At 36.8% G+C, this 18,563-nt stretch overlaps 1 protein-coding gene across 2 annotated transcripts; it reads left to right on the forward strand.

Moving 5' to 3' along the window:
• Positions 1 to 273: 273 nt before the first annotated feature.
• On the forward strand, positions 274 to 18,315 carry uap1 (UDP-N-acetylglucosamine pyrophosphorylase 1). Of its 2 annotated transcripts, XM_058403537.1 has the most exons (11): positions 274 to 434; positions 1,937 to 2,226; positions 3,089 to 3,293; positions 5,250 to 5,425; positions 6,733 to 6,905; positions 11,057 to 11,250; positions 11,656 to 11,796; positions 12,079 to 12,267; positions 16,018 to 16,059; positions 17,228 to 17,294; positions 17,616 to 18,315. In XM_058403537.1, exons 1-11 carry the CDS (start codon positions 430 to 432, stop codon positions 17,706 to 17,708), a joined length of 1,575 nt encoding a protein of 524 aa, XP_058259520.1. In that variant the 5' UTR covers positions 274 to 429; the 3' UTR covers positions 17,709 to 18,315. The 2 variants fall into 2 exon arrangements, with proteins under 2 accessions (XP_058259520.1, XP_058259521.1); XM_058403538.1 differs by lacking the exon at positions 16,018 to 16,059.
• Positions 18,316 to 18,563: the final 248 nt, after the last annotated feature.

The following is an 18,563-nucleotide window of genomic DNA, read 5'->3' on the forward strand; positions in this document are numbered from 1 at the left end:
CTTATTCTATGGACAGCTCAGATCTTATAGCTGTCCTTTTTTATCCCTTTCACACATCTTACAGTTGTGTACAGAAAACTGGTCTATTTTATGTTTCATGTACACATCCTACTTCCTTCTGCGGTGCTATTGGGCTGGTAGTGTCCCTCCCTCCGCGCTGTGATTGGACGATTGTATCATACTCGAATCTATTAGCCAATCCCAGAGCAGGAGGCAGGAGGCGTTGAAATTACGGGCGGCGGCGATGAAAATTTCCTGGGTGCCTCTCCGGTGCCACGTCAAATGACGGAAACGGGAGGCGGATTTGTGCTCGCGGGGTGTGGGGGCAGGAGGAGGAGGAGGAGGTGGTATAGTAAAAGCACGTAGCCGGGAGTCTAGCGTTAGAAAGAGAAACGAGTTGAGAGCGAAGACGATCGTCTGCAACCACACATGAGGTAGGAACAGTGTTATTAAGTGCTTGTTTGGTTTATCGTGTAAAATCGTTCGCGTGCCTTGAGAGCACATGGCTCTTCCTGCACCACACACACACACACACACACACACACACAGGGCAAGATCGTTTACAAGAGCTACTGTTACTGTTATAAAGGGATATTAGTAGTAGTAGTAGTAGTAGTAGTCTTAGTATTTCTCTCTCTCTCTCTCTCTCTCTCTCTCCTTTCTTCCGTGTTTGTTGAGTTTTTTTATTATTATTTCTATTCATCAAACCTTTAATTTTATTTATTCATCAGTGTAAATCGTATTTATTTGTTCGCTGTGTTAAAGCCACCACACCAGTTTGTCTATCTAATCTGTTCCCTATACTCACTAAAAGCTTTGGTCGCCTAGTCAACAGGCCACGCCCCCCCCGTCAGCATTGCCGATAGATCGCGTAAGCGTGACCACGCCCCTTTCGACGCCAGCGTTATTAGCGTTATTAGTATCGGGTGGTCATGTCATGTTAATAAGCGCCGATGTTGTTTCATTCATCGTTGAATATTGTAGATGTGGCCACCCTCTGTCTTTAGAGATCTGTGGAATTCTCAAAGCAGAAACTTTTAGAAGCTTTCTATCGATGCACTAGGTTATCGTTTCCATAGTAACCGCCCGGTCCTGTAAGATGCTCATACTGTGCAGTGTGCGATTTGCGTCATCGATAAAAGTTTTATTTAATTGTTTATTGTAATAGGAAGTGATCTGTAAGTTTATGTTAGGAGCCACACCAGGAATGTCACTGGAATGCGTTCAGGACTGATGACTTTCCCATATACTCTTTACAATAACTTGACAAGTGGCATTTTTTTGTCTTACTAACTACAAGAAGAGGAAAAAGGATGAGGGGGTACCATTATTTTATAGCAGCTATATTGTCGGTGATTATAGGAATTAACTTGTTACATTAAATGTAGCTCCGGTTTCCTCCCACAGTCCAAAGATATGCTTCTAGGCTGATTGGAGTCTCTAAATTGCCTGTAGTGTGTGATTGTGTGAGTGAATGAGTGTGTGTGTGCCCTGAGATGGGTTGGCACTCCGTCCAGGGTGTATCCTGCCTTGATGCCCGATGACGCCTGAGGCTCCCCGTGACCTGAGAATAGATCGGATAAGCCAATGAAATGAAATGAAAAAAGAAATCCATGTTTTAATGATTAATATTGAGCACTGTTTAAAAAAATAAATGTGTTCTCCAAAATCTCCTTATAGACCTGGATAATGACTGTATAGATGTTAAAACTGATTGTCTTCTCAAAAGTCTAAATGGCTCTTTCCTTAAACAGCACATAAACACAATATCTGCTTATCAATAGAAATGCAGGTTACGGTAATAAAGGCATGCACTTCCCTGGAACTCAACACAATTGTTTAACCTTATCAGTGCTCTTGCCTTCGTAGCCAATATAAAGACATTCATATCTCTATCTGTAGTTATGTCATCATGTGCCATGTTTAATTTTTCCAGATTTCATCCAGTGAACATGGAGACTAAATTGGCAGATACTCTGGCTGAGGCTGGCCAGTCCCATCTGCTGCAATTCTGGAAACATCTGAGTCCAGAGGAACAAGCAGAGCTGACTCAAGAGCTCAAGGATATGAACTTCCAGGAGATCAACACCTTCTTTAAGAAGGCTATGGAGACCTCTAGTCAGGTCAAGCAAGAGAAGGTGGACAGCAGGATGGAGCCAGTGCCTCGCGAGGTCCTGGGCAGCGTGACACGTGACCGCGAGTCTCTCAAAGAGTGGGAGGAAGAAGGTTAGATTGTGATTCCTCATCATGGGTTTCAGATCAACAGCTCCTTTTAGTTTGGAATGAAGGATTTAGCGCCAGGATTTTTGCCTGGTCAAGTTACTGATGAGTCTTCACTGCAAGCTTGAAAAACAATGACGTACCAGGCTTACTGTTGATCCATTTTCTAGTCATGGGAATATATACATCTGGTTCTAGTTAGAGCTGACGTAACTGGTGTCCTACTCCTGTTTTTATGAGGTCATTCAGCATTGTGTCAAGACTTAATCACCCCAGATTTTATTTTATTTTTTTACTAAGGTTCAGAGTCTAGCGTCATTCTGACGGTTTCCATTTCCCATCCACCGTGTTCCTACTGTGTGTTTGTGTGTGTTGAGGATAAGGAAGGATAAACTAGGAGCCAGAATGTATGCTAAAGGCTGAACATGGCTAGCTGATAATAAACCTAACTGCAGTTTATATAAGATAAGTGTGTGCCGTGTTATCAGGGTGTGTCTTCCTACAATTCAGGACAGTGAGTTTATAGTAGTAATAAGAATTCTTTATGAATCCAGTGTATCTGAGGTCCTTATTTGTGCATACATGATTTATTTTTAATTTTGTTGGATAGAGTTAATTCATTATAAAATCTTATGATCCGTTTAAAGAAATAGGCCTAAAGATAAGATTATGGCTCCTCTGGAGGTTATTAGCAGCAACTTCTTTATAAATGCCATCCTTGAAAGATTACTTAAATACATGGATGTAAATCGATTTGTCTTGTCCCCATTAGTGAAATCATTAATCATTATGTTCATCAACGGTGTTTATGTTCAATTACTGACACTTAGTAGTGAAAACTAACCCGAGTACTCGCTCATTTCCGCAGGTCTGCGATGTATCGCTCAGAACAAAGTGGCAGTTCTGCTCCTGGCTGGGGGTCAGGGAACCAGACTGGGGGTCACGTACCCTAAAGGCATGTATGACGTCAGCCTTCCCTCACACAAAACCCTGTTTCAGATCCAGGCCGAGAGAATCATCCGACTGGAGCAGCTCGCAAAGGAGCGGTACGGCACCGAGTGCTGGATCCCATGGTGAGGATATTAGCAACATCACAGTTTAGAGATAGTTCAGTAAAGTTACTTTATGATGTCAGTTTAAATTGGGAGTGACGGTGATAAAGATCTACAACAATAAACATCCACTGATTTATTTTACAATAATTTGCATTCAGGGAACAGTTAGCACTATCTATCTATCTATCTATCTATCTATCTATCTATCTATCTATCTATCTATCTATCTATCTATCTATCTATCTATCTATCTATCTATCTATCTATCTGTCTGTCTGTCTGTCTGTCTGTCTGTCTGTCTGTCTGTCTATCTATCTATCTATCTATCTATCTATCTATCTATCTATCTATCTAATCAATAACAATACTGTAATACTGTAAAACGAAGAATAATATTGCTAGTAAGTCTTTACATTTTTATTCAACCTTCAGAATGTGTTTAAGGTTCACTGAATAGAAACACTTTCAATTTAGTTTTAGTCAAAAGTCTACTATAGTTTTTATTACACTGCACTAGAAAAAGTATTTTTTTTTTAATCACAGTTTTGTTCAATTCTAACTGTTGATCAATTTTCTGTAATAGCAGCTTTTACAATAGTCCCTGTAATACAGGTTTATGTTAATGCACTCTAATATGTTAAAGGGACTTTCTTTTTTATCGTGGGCACTAAATTTGTGATATTCAAGATATAGTAGTTCACTATGTGCAGATATTTATGGAGCAGTTTTTGGAAGAAGTCTCCAGTGTCAGTGTTTTGGAGCAGTCGATAGGTTTTCCACCACAAGAACGTCTTCAGGACAGAGTATATAATTTTGTTTATTTGTTTTATAAACTTCAAGGAAGAGAAAAATGAGACTGATGAAGGAAGGATCTGTTTATAGCTGCTTATAACTTAGACTAACGAGGGTTACACATCAATGAACCTAAGTGTAAATAGATATGAAAGAAAGCATATGATGTGTCCTTGATCAATAAATGGCTGTGGGGAAATGAAAGGAATAAAACCCTTTAATATTATTGAAAAATAATGAGCTTCAGGGTGGTAGAATTAATGCTGCTTCATATCGGATCCTCTGTTTAGTGTATTTTCCTATAACTGCACACCCTGTCATGTTTTATTCCTTACATAAATTCACTTTGCTTAAAAATATAGCTTTATCTTTAGCAACTTGTCTCTTTTTATATAGTTTATATAGCCTTGCTTAAGGGTGAAGCATTGGTAACTTGGTGGACCTGGGATTCGAACTGACCAGCTTCTGATCAGTAGTCCAACACCTTAACCACCAAGCTATCACATCCCACCCCAATGGGTCCACATCTCCCCTAAGAAAAACGTCACCATATTTATTGTCACAAACGGTTTTGAGAATCAATCAACATCTTCAAACCAATCAGCATCGAGACTCCAGCAGACAAAACGATTAAATAATTCAGAAGTGTCGTTTTAAGGGTTTGTTCCTGACTAGAGAACATGTGAAGGAAAATCAACTCCTGTGCCTCTTTATTATTTTTGTGCATTTCCTTTTTCCCCTTTCTGGAAAAACTCCCCAGCAAGAAGCTTGTGAAAAATGTAGTAGAATTAGAAATGAGCTTGACATGTGAGCGGCATGCCGTCCTGCAGGAAGTAGGTCGGACCCGCTGCATGCGGTTTCCCCCCCGATGATTTCTGAACAGCTCCAGCAAATCTGGTCACGAACATCATATCCTGTCCCACGAAAATGACTCTCTTAAGGAAATAAAACCATTAAATCGTGCAAGTCAGAAATAATTAAACAATTCAGATATGTTTGGAATGAGGAAAAGTGTTCTATCGGGCATGGTGGTTTGTTTATAGTATGTTACACTGATGTGCTTATTGTTGAGGCTTTTGTTTGTTTCAAAAAAATATTTGCATAAATATTACAGATATTAAATTACATTTGCATATCTAGGAAATGACCTTTCCGTTTCTGCCACGCCCCCACACACATCAGGTACATCATGACGAGTGGAAGAACAATGGAGTCGACCGAAAAGTTCTTTTCCAAGCACAAGTACTTTGGCCTGAAGAAGGAGAATGTGATATTCTTCCAGCAAGGCATGCTTCCTGCCATGGACTTCAGCGGCAAGATCATACTCGAAAGCAAAGGCAAACTCTCCATGGCACCAGGTGAACTTTCAGAACAGTCAGACTGTTCCTTTGCGCAAAACTCTAGTATTTACAATGCTGTGCAGAAGTTGTCACACACACACACACACATACACCTTGACCTTTCTCACTACTGAAATGGACTTAAAGGGGTATTTTACCTGTTGAAAATGGTTGTTTGCAAAAAAGTATGTAGTACTCCTTTGGGTCATTATATGTTAACGTTTATGACTTTTTACAGTTGCCCTTATCTAGGAAGACATACTTTTATCTTATTTATAATAAACTGAGCAGCTGACGGTTAAGCACCTTGCTTAAAGGCCCTGGAGTGGCATCATATGGCAGTTGTGGGATTTGATTTCATGGCCTTCTGATCCATAGTTCAATGTTTTAACCACTGAGCTACACTTCCTTCTTTTAGTCATGGTACTGTTTTGTGCTTGAAATTGAGCATTTGTCCTGTTACCAACAGAAAAGATTAGTTTTTACTCCTTAGCATCGTCCACCTTCAAAATTCTCGCCATAATTCTCAAACTCCATGAGTCCCCCCCCAGATAACATTTCTATGAAGGTATATAGTTATTTCACAGCTTTGAGTCAGCTTTGTCCTATGTTCAGGGTGACATGGCACCCAAAAACCTTTATACACCTTTATAGAACCTGTCCAGACATGCTATACTACTTGGAGATGAGGAAAACAAAGATTATCCTGGTATGTTCATGTGGGTTTGCACCTATTAAATAAATCACTAAGAATGTGAGAATGCAAACAGTGAGTCAGACACTTAATTATGATGTATGACAAATGCAAGCCGGTTTAATAGTCAGTTAATTAAAAAATAAGATAATTAGGATGGCAACAGGCAACGTTTTAATTCTCGTGAAATGAAAGCTTTATGCAAATCAATATATATGTACATATTTGCCCTTTGTGCTTGATTCGGCTTCGTGGCCTGTGTAAACAAGATGATATATTTTGCGATATTTTGTAGGAAAAAAATATAATAAAATTTATTATATCTAAATATTTTATTTATTTATTTATTTATTTATTAATTTATTAATTATACTATATTATATATTGAAATATCTAAATATAATACATTTATAAATAGATATTTTATTTATTTATTTATATTTTTTTGGGCATGTGCTGTTTGTTTTGAGTAGCTGTATTGAAGTTCAGGAAGAATTCTGCAAATTCAGCTTATTACCAAATTCTTACAAGCTGAACCGGGTGTCTTTAATTCCTAGATTTATGATGACAACCAAATTTCTATTTGATTTGATAAAAATATTCACTTCATCAACCGCTCTTGTCGATTCAGACGGCAACGGAGGACTTTACCGAGCGTTGGGGGTGTATAAGATTGTGGAAGACATGGAGAGAAGAGGAATCGGCTACATCCACATCTACTGCGTGGACAACATCCTGGTGAAGGTGGCCGATCCTGCTTTCGTTGGCTTTTGTGTGCGTAAGGGAGCAGACTGCGGTGCCAAGGTGAGCGATCATCAGCCTTCACACAGGTCATACAAGTTCTCCAGGTCTGATTGATAATAACTATAGTAATTCTTGGCAGTATGATTGTTGACATTACAGTCACGATCATTCATCTTCCTGCTCGGTGCAGTTCATAATCAGTGTTTAATTGTTTGCTTACTTCACTTATGCTTATTTATAACCGACTGTGATATGTTCGGTTTAATAATCGAAAGGTGTTCAGAGGTTCTTCAGAGAGTGAGGAGACAGAAGATGAATCAAAGGAGAATTGAATGCTACCATTGAGTTGTATAAACCTCCTGAGAGGAGATTTGGCATTCTGGGCATTGGCTCTGGAATTGGCACTGACCGTGTGTGAGTGTTTGACGTTTAGGTGGGGAACCACATCACTATCAGCATGCATTTGAAAACTTATAACTGTTCTATAATTCATGAAGTATTACTGAATTTTAGTCATCTCCTATTTTGATTTTACACCACATTTACAATGCAAGCATTACAGTAACAGTATAATCATGCACATGAAAGAAAGATAAACATTTAGGATGAATACACAACCCTTACAACTTTGATAAGGATGAGTTACAGCAGCAGAAGACAACATCAGGTTGTACCTAAATAAATAGACCAGAGGGTGTTTTCTGCCAACAACTGTCCAGTTTTGCTGTCGATTGTCACCTCAGATTCCTGTTCTTGGCTGACACGAGTATAAATGTTGTCTCCTGCTTTCGTAGCTCATCATTGTCAAAAATTAAAGCCCTGTTTCTCTATTAGACCTTGCTGTGGCTTAAATAACCAATATAAAACATATAAATAGCTATAAATTGTTATATAATAGATATCTTATAGATAAATAGGTAAATAAGTTTGGATGTTCAGTGGACTGTTGTGTTATACAATGAGTATTCAGTTCAGTTTATTTGCATGACCAAGTGGTGAATAAATGAATGAATGAATGAATGAATGAATGAATGAATGAACTGATGAACGAATGAATGAATGAATGAACTGATGAACGAATGAATGAACTGATGGATGGATGGGTGGTTGGATGGATGGACGGACGGACGGACAAGTGGGTGTATGAATGAATGAATGAATTTATGGTCAGATGAATGAATGAATGAATGAATTTATGGTCAGATGAATGAATGAATGAACAGACAGATGAATGAATGAATGAATGAATTTATGGTCAGATGAATGAATGAATGAATGAATGAATGAATGAATTTATGGTCAGATGAATGAATGAATGAATGAACAGACAGATGAATGAATGAATGAATTTATGGTCAGATGAATGAATGAATGAATGAAAGAATGAATTAATGAATTTATGGTCAGATGAATGAATGAATGAATGAATGAATGAATGAATGAATGAATGAATGAATTGATGGATGGATGGATGGATGGACGAATGAATGGATGAATGAATTGATGGATGTATGAATGAATTAATGAATTTATGGTCAGATGAATGAATGAATGAATGAAAGAACGGACAGATGAATGAATGAATGATTTTGTATAACTAGCCCTTGTTCCAACAGTTTTGCAAGAGTTTTGTTAGTTTATTGAAAGACACTGAATTTGCCCCGCCTCCTCCTCTTCCTCCTCCTCCTCCTCCTCACCAAAAACCGATCTGTCTCGATCCCGAGCGAGTCTGTGTGTTGTCTTTAAAACTAAAAATTAAAAAACGACCTAAAGAACTCTGCATCTCTTCTGAGGCTCACTAGATGGAGCAATTTCTTACTAAAAGATGACAAAGACATTTAGTAATTGTGTGATTTTCTAGGTTCCTCTGTATTTTTCACTGTTCTCCCACCTCTGTAGGGTCATTCTGCACTTCTCCACGCTCTGATTAAGCTCAGCAGGCAACGTGAACAGGAAATAGTTTCTCGAAAGACAATACTTTAATCCTGTATCCTTCCTCATTTTGGACGCCTCATACTAGTTACCCAATAACAGATCCAGTAGTAAAAGTTTTACTGAATAGGACACGGAAATACTTCCAGGAAAGAATTGAACTCAAGATTAACTCATGATATTCTTTTACTTTCCATTCCTCCAAGCATCTGAGCTGTAACTCGGTGCTTCGGCTGCATGGACGCAATCGTTTCTGATGCGTAACAAAAATTCTCACCAAGCGGTGAACATCTGCTGACCAAAGCCTCAAGTTAATGACATCTGGAACGAGACGAACACCAGGGTCCTCGCTTCCATTTGGAATGCTGTAGGTCTTTGCAGAGGTTAAGACCTTGCTCTAATTGTCCGTATGGACAGGAAATGTTTCTCTTAGCGTAATGAAGTTAAATGTTTCCACATGACTGCTCTGATGAGATTACGCTAATTAAGCCTTCATTAGTTTTTACCCCCCCCTGTCATTTTGCACATTCCCTTACGCCACATCTCTCCTCGTTTGTCCTTCAGCGTCTTGTAAAGGAACAGTCGCCACGTCATTGAAGAAGGTTTCTGGCCAAAGTTTGGCTCGGTGCGGGAGAAATCTCTGTTTTCTTTCTCTGTGGTTGGCACGGATGCTTCTAGATGGTTCTTGTACATCGCAAAAGAAGCAGGCAGGAAAACCGTGAAATATTAGATGGCTTTTTTAAATATGTATTTCAAAAGCTTAGAAAAGTAGTTTGGTGTTTTTAATAAGCACTGTTTTTTTCCTTTCCTGTGGCATTTGATTAATAGATTCTGGTCCTGATCCTAAAGTCTCAGCCTTTTAAATTAAAAAGAAGACATTGTCTACATCCAGGTACTAAGGATCGAAGTGATACTTCTGCAAAAAGAAATGCTATTTTATTTTTTGTAAACCAAACCAGATTTAGTTTTCGCTTTCATTAATACAACAAAAGTTAGCGCATGATTATATACGAAGTCTGAGAAGTTCTTCTGAAATGCTTTAAAATTCTGGGAAAAAGTCTGTTGTGTTTTTATGAGGAAAGGAGCACAAACCGTGACGGCCATTATTGTTGACCATGGTGAATAAAAAAAGAAAAAAACATGAATGGCTTTGAAAAGTATGTCCAGATTCAAAAAGTTTATAATGTTTTATGACTCCCAGGTCTGAAGACTCACACACTCAGTTTTATGAGTGGAACCCACCCTCCCTTTGTAATAAGTAAACCATGCAGTTAGCGTGGCTTTAACTCGGTGTCTCCTCCTCCGATGCTAACCCATCATCAACCGAGAACTTGTAATTTGTTACTCCCAGAAGGATTGTGTGTGTGTGTGTGTTTTAATTTGATGCAGACTCCAGGCAGAGAAGTAGATGGAATTTCTAGTCAAAGAAACACTTTGGCCTCAGTATGGCTGAAGAGGAAAAATACCTTTTGTGTGTGTGTGTGTGTGTTATCCAACAATGATTAGGGCGAATTTAACTGGAACCCTATTACAATTCTGTTTCCTCATATTTAATGCTGCTTTCACATTCTCAGCGTTTTGTTCATTTGAATAAGTTTTCTTCTTCTGTGGACCAAAGCAAGGTCAAAGCAAAGTGAGGTGCTCTGGGTTCATTCCCACGAGAAAGTACTACACTTTTCTACAGAAATCTCAGCTTTTCAGGCTGTTAATAACGTTGTATTTTAAGAGTTGTGTGTTATGTACATTCATTCTTTGTGGTATTTTGTGAGTTTATTGTTCACTCTAAGTCTCATGTTCTGACTCCTTAAGGATTTGATAAAGTACAGTTTTTCTAGATGTGAGCTTCTAAACCGAAAGGCAGGGCTGTAGAACTGCAAAAATGTCGGATATTTTGACCGACGTACAAAACGAGAATAAACACTACATGTGACACAAAATATACTCAATTAAACTAGTTATTAATGTCATTATTATTAGTCATTTATTTAGCACAGAATCTGTCTTCTCCATCTTCAGGCATTTTTATGCAAAAGACATTGTGGTATTTTTAAACAAAGTTTGCTAGTAGATTTATTTGTTTTGCTTCATTTTCATTTTGCTTTCGGGAAATGGAAAAACTCTCACACTAAGACTGATCATTTCCTGGTTTTGTCCTAACAAGTGATAAATGTGTAAAATCCTCTCTTGCTAATGAGATTAGTTCACCGACCATTTATCCCACTTTGTGCTCCGTTTCTTTTGCGAAACTCTGAAATCCTTGGCTGTTTCTTCATTGGCAGGTGGTGGAGAAGACGAATCCGACCGAGGCAGTGGGCGTGGTCTGTAAGGTCGACGGCCGTTACCAAGTCGTAGAGTACAGCGAAATCACAATAGCGACGGCCGAGAAGCGCAGCGCCGACGGTCGCCTCATGTTTAACGCCGGCAACGTGGCCAATCATTTCTTCACCCTTTCCTTCCTCAAAGACATCGTCAAGTGAGTGAACCGTCTGTTTCTTCATTGCATTTTATTTTATTTATTTTTATTTAATTTTTTTTGTCAGTCATCTATCTTTTGAAATCATAGAATGAGTAGGAGATTCAGGGTGCACTTTGTTGCTAGGCAACCGATCTCATTACCCTGTGAAAACAGGAGTTTTATGAGCTGTTTCCAGTCAGTTTTGCCATCTTGTAAATATTAAGCAGGACGGAGTGGACTGCAGCGATGAGGTAAAGGCAAGAAAGGAACATCTGCACTTTTAGTCTGGTATTTTCGACCCGTGATGGTTTCGCCAGACCCGCGCTCTCGTTGTAATTCGTATGATGTTCTAATAGAAAGAACATGTTTCACTTTTCCCATATTTGTCTTTCTCTTCTGCCTTTTCCACACTCTGTCATTCAGTACCCATGAGCCTCAGCTACAGCACCATGTGGCTCGGAAGAAAATCCCCTACGTGGACGCAAGGGGCGAGCAGGTCAACCCCGAAAAACCCAACGGAATCAAGATGGAAAAATTTGTCTTCGACATCTTCCAGTTTGCCAAGTTAGTGCCTGTATTTTTTTTTTTTTTGTTTTCCCCATCTTCCCTCTTTCCTGTACCCTGCCTGAGTGAAATAAAAGGCTGTTGGTAGAAATACTGTAGAACATGTCCGTCTAAAGGCAAGACATTATGAAGAACCCAGTGCATGGAGGACAAAGCAAAAGAGTCCGTATTATTGTTATTATAAACATCATTCAGGACCATCTGTAACATTTTTCTGCAAATAGCTTTTGGTGTATTTGGAATGTATTTTTGATGGGAGTATTGTGTGTGTGTGTGTTTTAGGAAGTTTGTGGTGTACGAGGTGCTGAGAGAGGATGAGTTTTCTCCACTGAAGAATGCAGACAGTCAGGATGGAAAAGACAATCCCACGACTGCTCGCCACGCCCTCATGTCTCTGCACCACCGCTGGATCCTCAACGCAGGCGGTCATTTCATCGACGAGAACGGAACCCGTGTGCCCGCTATACCCAGGTAAGCAACATCTCTCTACATTTATATATATAGAAAACGTTGAGAGACATAAAAAGATACACTCTCTCTCTCGCTCTCTCTCTCTCTCTCTCTCTCTCTCTCTCACACATTTATTTTTTTTATCTTTTATATTATATTATAGCATTAGACACTGATATAAATGTCTGGAATACTCATGTACACACGACATGACCTTTTCCTCCAGGCTTTATATAAAGATAAGACAGAAAGATGGTAGAAATGAAAACATCCCCAGATACGGTATATTCCTGTAAAAAAGATGTTTTAAAGAAAAATCATACGACTTTTTTGATAATCATATTAGTCGCTCACGCAAGTGTACTGAGCTTCATTCTGTCCTCAATCCAGTGCTTGTGTGGAGAAATATAGACTTCCTTACACTAAATAATATAACACAGATTCATAAAGAATAATATAATAAGATATAGTGTAAGATCCCATCATACACTGAAATTTGAGCAAACCTACAATAATAATAAACACTTACAAACTTATTTTATGGCAAATAAACATATGCAAGCATACTGGACAACGAGTAAACAAATACCAACCTCATAGACAACAAATAACCAAATACAAACATAGGCAACAAATAAACAAATACAAACATCATAGGCAACAAGTACAAACATCATAGACAACAAATAAACAAATACAAACCTATTGTACAACTGATAAACAAATACAAACAGTCTTGACAACAATAAACAAATACAAACGTCATAGACAACAAATAAACAAATACAAACAGTCTTGACAACAATAAACAAATACAAACGTCATAGACAACAAATAAACAAATACAAACAGTCTTGGCAACAAATACAAACCTCATAGACAACAAATAAACAAATACAAACCTATTGTACAACTGATAAACAAATACAAACAGTCTTGACAACAAATAAACAAATACAAACTTCATAGACAACAAATAAACAAATACAAAACTATTGTACAACTGATAGACAAATACAGTCTTGACAACAATAAACAAATACAAACGTCATAGACAACAAATAAACAAATACAAACATCATAGGCAACAAATACAAACCTCATAGACAACAAATAAACAAATACAAACCTATTGTACAACTGATAAACAAATACAAACAGTCTTGACAACAAATAAACAAATACAAACTTCATAGACAACAAATAAACAAATACAAAACTATTGTACAACTGATAGACAAATACAGTCTTGACAACAATAAACAAATACAAATGTCATAGACAACAAATAAACAAATACAAACAGTCTTGACAACAATAAACAAATACAAACAGTCTTGACAACAATAAACAAATACAAACAGTCTTGACAACAATAAACAAATACAAACGTCATAGACAACAAATAAACAAATACAAACCTATTGTACAACTGATAAACAAATACAAACCTCATAGACAACAAATAAACAAATACAAAACTATTGTACAACTGATAAACAAATACAAACAGTCTTGACAACAAATAAACAAATACAAACGTCATAGACAACAAATACAAACATCATAGACAACAAATAAACAAATACAAAACTATTGTACAACTGATAAACAAATACAAACAGTCTTGACAACAAATAAACAAATACAAACGTCATAGACAACAAATAAACAAATACAAAACTATTGTACAACTGAAACAAATACAAACAGTCTTGACAACAATAAACAAATACAAACATCATAGGCAACAAATACAAACCTCATAGACAACAAATAAACAAATACAAAACTATTGTACAACTGATAAACAAATACAAACAGTCTTGACAACAAATAAACAAATACAAACGTCATAGACAACAAATAAACAAATACAAACCTATTGTACAACTGAAACAAATACAAACAGTCTTGACAACAAATAAACAAATACAAACCTCAGACAACAAATAAACAAATACAAACCTATTGTACAACTGATAGACAAATACAAACAGTCTTGACAACAATAAACAAATACAAACGTCATAGACAACAAATAAACAAATACAAACCTATTGTACAACTGATAGACAAATACAAACAGTCTTGACAACAATAAACAAGTACAAACCTCATAGATGACAAATAAACAAATACAAACCTCATAGACAACAAATAAACAAATACAAACATCTTGCACAACATATAAACAAATTCGGACCTACTGGACAACAAAAAAATAAATATAAACATCTTCAACAACAAACACAAATCCATATATCTAGGAAACAAATAAACAAAAATAAACCTCTTGAACAGAAAATACTAACATCTTGGGCAACAAGAACAAATACATTTTGTACAACAAACAATCAAATGCAAGTATGATGGGCAACAAATAAACAAATATAAACCTCTTGCACAATATATTAACAAATACAAACCTAATGGACAACAAACATAAATATAAACATATTCGATAACAAATAAACACAAATATCTTGTGCAAAAAATAAACAAATGCAAATATCTTGTGCAAAAAATAAACAAATGCAAATATCTTGTGCAAAAAATAAACAAATACAAATATTATTTGCAACAAATAAACAAATACAAATATTATTTGCAACAAATAAACAAATACCCCTTGTACAACAAATAAACAAATACCTCTTGTACAACAAATAAACAAATACCTCTTGTACAACAAATAAACAAATACCCCTTGTACAACAAATAAACAAATACCTCTTGTACAACAAATAAACAAATACCCCTTGTACAACAAATAAACAAATACCTCTTGTACAACAAATAAACAAATACCTCTGTGCAACAAATAAACAAATACCTCTTGTGCAACAAATAAACAAATGCAAATATTTTGTGCAACAAATAAACAAATATTTTGTGCAACAAATAAACAAATGCAAATATCTCGTGCAACAAATAAACAAATACCCCTTGTGCAACAAATAAACAAATACCCCTTGTGCAACAAATAAACAAATGAAAATATCTTGTACAATATATTTGTATTTGTTTATTTGTTGCACAAGGGGTATTTGTTGTACAACAAATAAACAAATACAAATATTTTGTGCAACAAATAAACAAATGCAAATATCTCGTGCAACAAATAAACAAATACCCCTCGTGCAACAAATAAACAAATACCCCTTGTGCAACAAATAAACAAATGAAAATATCTTGTACAATATATTTCTATTTGTTTATTTGTTGCACAAGGGGTATTTGTTGTACAACAAATAAACAAATACAAATATTTTGTGCAACAAATAAACAAATACCCCTTGTGCAACAAATAAACAAATACCCCTTGTGCAACAAATAAACAAATATGAACCTCTTGTACAACAAATAAAAAAAAATAAAAAAATCTTGTGCAACAAATAAACAAATACAAATATCTTGTACAACAAATAAACAAAAGCAAATATCTTGGGCAACAAACAAACAAATATAAACCTCTTAGACAACAAATTCACTGAAAACAAATAAATAATAACAAATAAATTTTGCTAAATAAACAAATGCATAATTGTTTATAATAAATAAACAAACACAAATACCTTGGGGAAACAAATAATCAAACACAAACAGCAAATAAACAAATACAGACATTTTGTACCAGTAAGCCTCACAGCTCCACAGGGTCAGATTTTAATGCCACATTTCTCTTTACTCTGTTTTCACTATATGTGCAGTGTTTTACAGCTCAGGCCACCCTTTTCACCTTATTATTTCCTGTGTAACATTTTCTAGACATGGACCAGCAGGGGCACTCACAGCTGATGGCAGCCAGAAGTAACTATTTCTGTGGTTCTATGGTAGTGCATGGTGATGGGGCTTTTCGCTTTTCCCTTACTAGTTTAACAGCCAGTAGGTGATAGAGAATCCAGCTCAGGAGGTGGGGAGAGTTCGGCTCTCCTGGTGTGCGGTAAAGGTTGGTATTCTCAACCTACTGCCATGACATGTTCTCATACGGGCAGTAGATTCTAACAGGCAGCGGTGCATGCTGGGAAGGGGGCGCGCCGGGCATGCTTTGCAATCGGTGTTGGCACGGCTCATTCGCTAGAAATAACAGAACAGTGCTATCTTGCTCTTAATCAAATTCTCTTTCCTAATCTCTTAACCACTTATTTGATGGCAAGTGAATGAACATTGGTTTTCAATCGACCGTAGCGTGGATGATGCCAATTTTATACTTTGGATCGTGTGAAATCAGTGTTAATCTTTCTGAATGTTCTCCGGGTGGACAAATCACTAGCCGGTGCTGGGACAAACAAATTATGTGTCTGGGTTATAGATATTTATTTATTTGTATGAGGCCAGCAGGTTCTCTAGGCTGAGTAGATACCATCAGCAGAGAAAGAAAATCCGCTTTCTCATGACTTTTATAAAACAATGCTCACTTAAAGTGCATGTTTATGTGTAACACACTCCACCTGGTTCTTAAAGATCTCACTGGTGCAAATGCTGTGAGATCGTACTGCAAATGTTCAAACTATACACCTTAACTAAGAAGCCCAGTCCACTTAGTAGTAGGAACCATCACAGATTCATAGACAGTCTTTACAGAATAAGGAATAGAACGAGATACAAAAACAACTCCAATTCTTGGACGACGTGCATTTAAACACGTCTCAAATTAGACTCCAGAAAGCTCCCGAAAACATCTTAAACACTACTTGATGCTTAATTAGTCAGTGGTTAACTGGACACTTGGACAAACGTCACATAGAGACAGAGCAGCACGTCCCACATAGGCTATGTAATGAATGAAAGATTTGTCCACCCCTGATTCTGATACACCACCATTCGCTCAGGCACGAGTGCAATGGGCTTTCCGATAACCAATAAATCCTTTTCTACACAGCGTACTCAGACCTTTGTGATTGCTCCTCCTATCTCCCCCTATTTACTAACTTATTTTTTAAGTTAGTAAACGATTTTAACCCTCTGTATTTTACAGCCTGAAGGATGGAACGGACCTGCCAATCAAATGCGAGATCTCTCCACTTGTGTCCTACGGAGGAGAGGTAAGAAAACCTATTCGTAAACAAAGAATTCACATCTGTGAGCAACATTTATTCAAGCCATACTGCTTCTGAGGTGTGTGCTTGGTGTAATTATTAAGTTATTAATACTAATATTATTATGTTATTATATTATGTTATTAATACTAATATTATATATATTATTATAAAGCTAAATAAATAATATTTCATTCATTTAAAGCAGATTATTCAGTCAGTTCAGTGATACTGGTGTAGTGACCAGATAAGAAATCTGGGTCTGAGTGCATCTGTGGGAGTTTAATCTTTGCAAACAACTAACAAGGAACGTATTTGTTGATGCAGGGATTGGAGAAACTGGTTCAGGGAAGAGAATTCCACCCATCACTGATCATCAACGAGACTGGAATCCACGAGCGGGTGAAGAATGGACTGTGAGCTTGACATCCCAAAACCAACATGAAAGCCGTTTTTCCCCTCCTTCCTCCCTCTTCCTATCAGGCTGGGAGAAAATGTGACATTCAAGTGCAATAAGATGAAGGAAAAAGGCCTTCAGGGGCCTCATGTAATCCAAATCAATCTATTTATTTTGCAAAACTTATTTTTATATATATTTTTTTTTTCCTAGAATAGGAACATGCATGGTAGTTTATAATAATTTATATGAATGTGTTTAAGAATGAATGGAATGTACTGGAATGTAATATAACGTAATCACGATGGTACATGGGTTAATGATCAGCACCAGGGTCTGTTTTTATCCAGCTTTCAGTAACTGAAATTTAAGAACCGAATGCTCTTTATACCACATTCTACACCGTCTGTCTCTTTTTAAAAACCAAGACGCTTTGCCCTCAGCAGCTCAACACACATTCCTCAGTATATAATAAGTAATGTGGATGTAATGAATACCAGTAAACACTTTACTTAATGAACACTTCCAAAAGCAACTGGACAAATCAAATGTTTAAGAGAAATACTGTATCAATGTGGTCATTATTTGCAAGAAAAATGAAATAAATTCTTTCTAAATTGTTTATGGAAAGATGTGAAAGACGTCATGTATTCATTTGTGTGTGGGTGTTTATATCCTGGTGGGGATCAGTATCTCAGGTAGGATGGGATTATTTGACGGTTTTAAACATTTGCTTGGTTCATACACAAATTTGCTTATTTACAAAAATGTTTTCTTTTGGTTTCTGAGGTAAAGTAAGGGTTAGATTTAGGGTTAATTAGCTGTGTGTGTGTGTGTGTGTGTGTGTGTGAGCACATAGGTGTTTGACAGGTATGTTT

This window comes from Hemibagrus wyckioides, linkage group LG11 (genome assembly GCF_019097595.1).
Source record: "Hemibagrus wyckioides isolate EC202008001 linkage group LG11, SWU_Hwy_1.0, whole genome shotgun sequence".
Lineage (NCBI taxonomy): Eukaryota > Metazoa > Chordata > Actinopteri > Siluriformes > Bagridae > Hemibagrus > Hemibagrus wyckioides.

What these genes read in the sequence shown, in the direction of transcription:
- uap1 (XM_058403537.1), top strand. An exon ending in TTCCTCAAAGACATCGTCAA is followed by an intron (nt 11,251 to 11,655) that starts GTGAGTGAACCG and finishes TCTGTCATTCAG; the next exon opens with TACCCATGAGCCTCAGCTAC. An exon ending in GACATCTTCCAGTTTGCCAA is followed by an intron (nt 11,797 to 12,078) that starts GTTAGTGCCTGT and finishes TGTGTGTTTTAG; the next exon opens with GAAGTTTGTGGTGTACGAGG.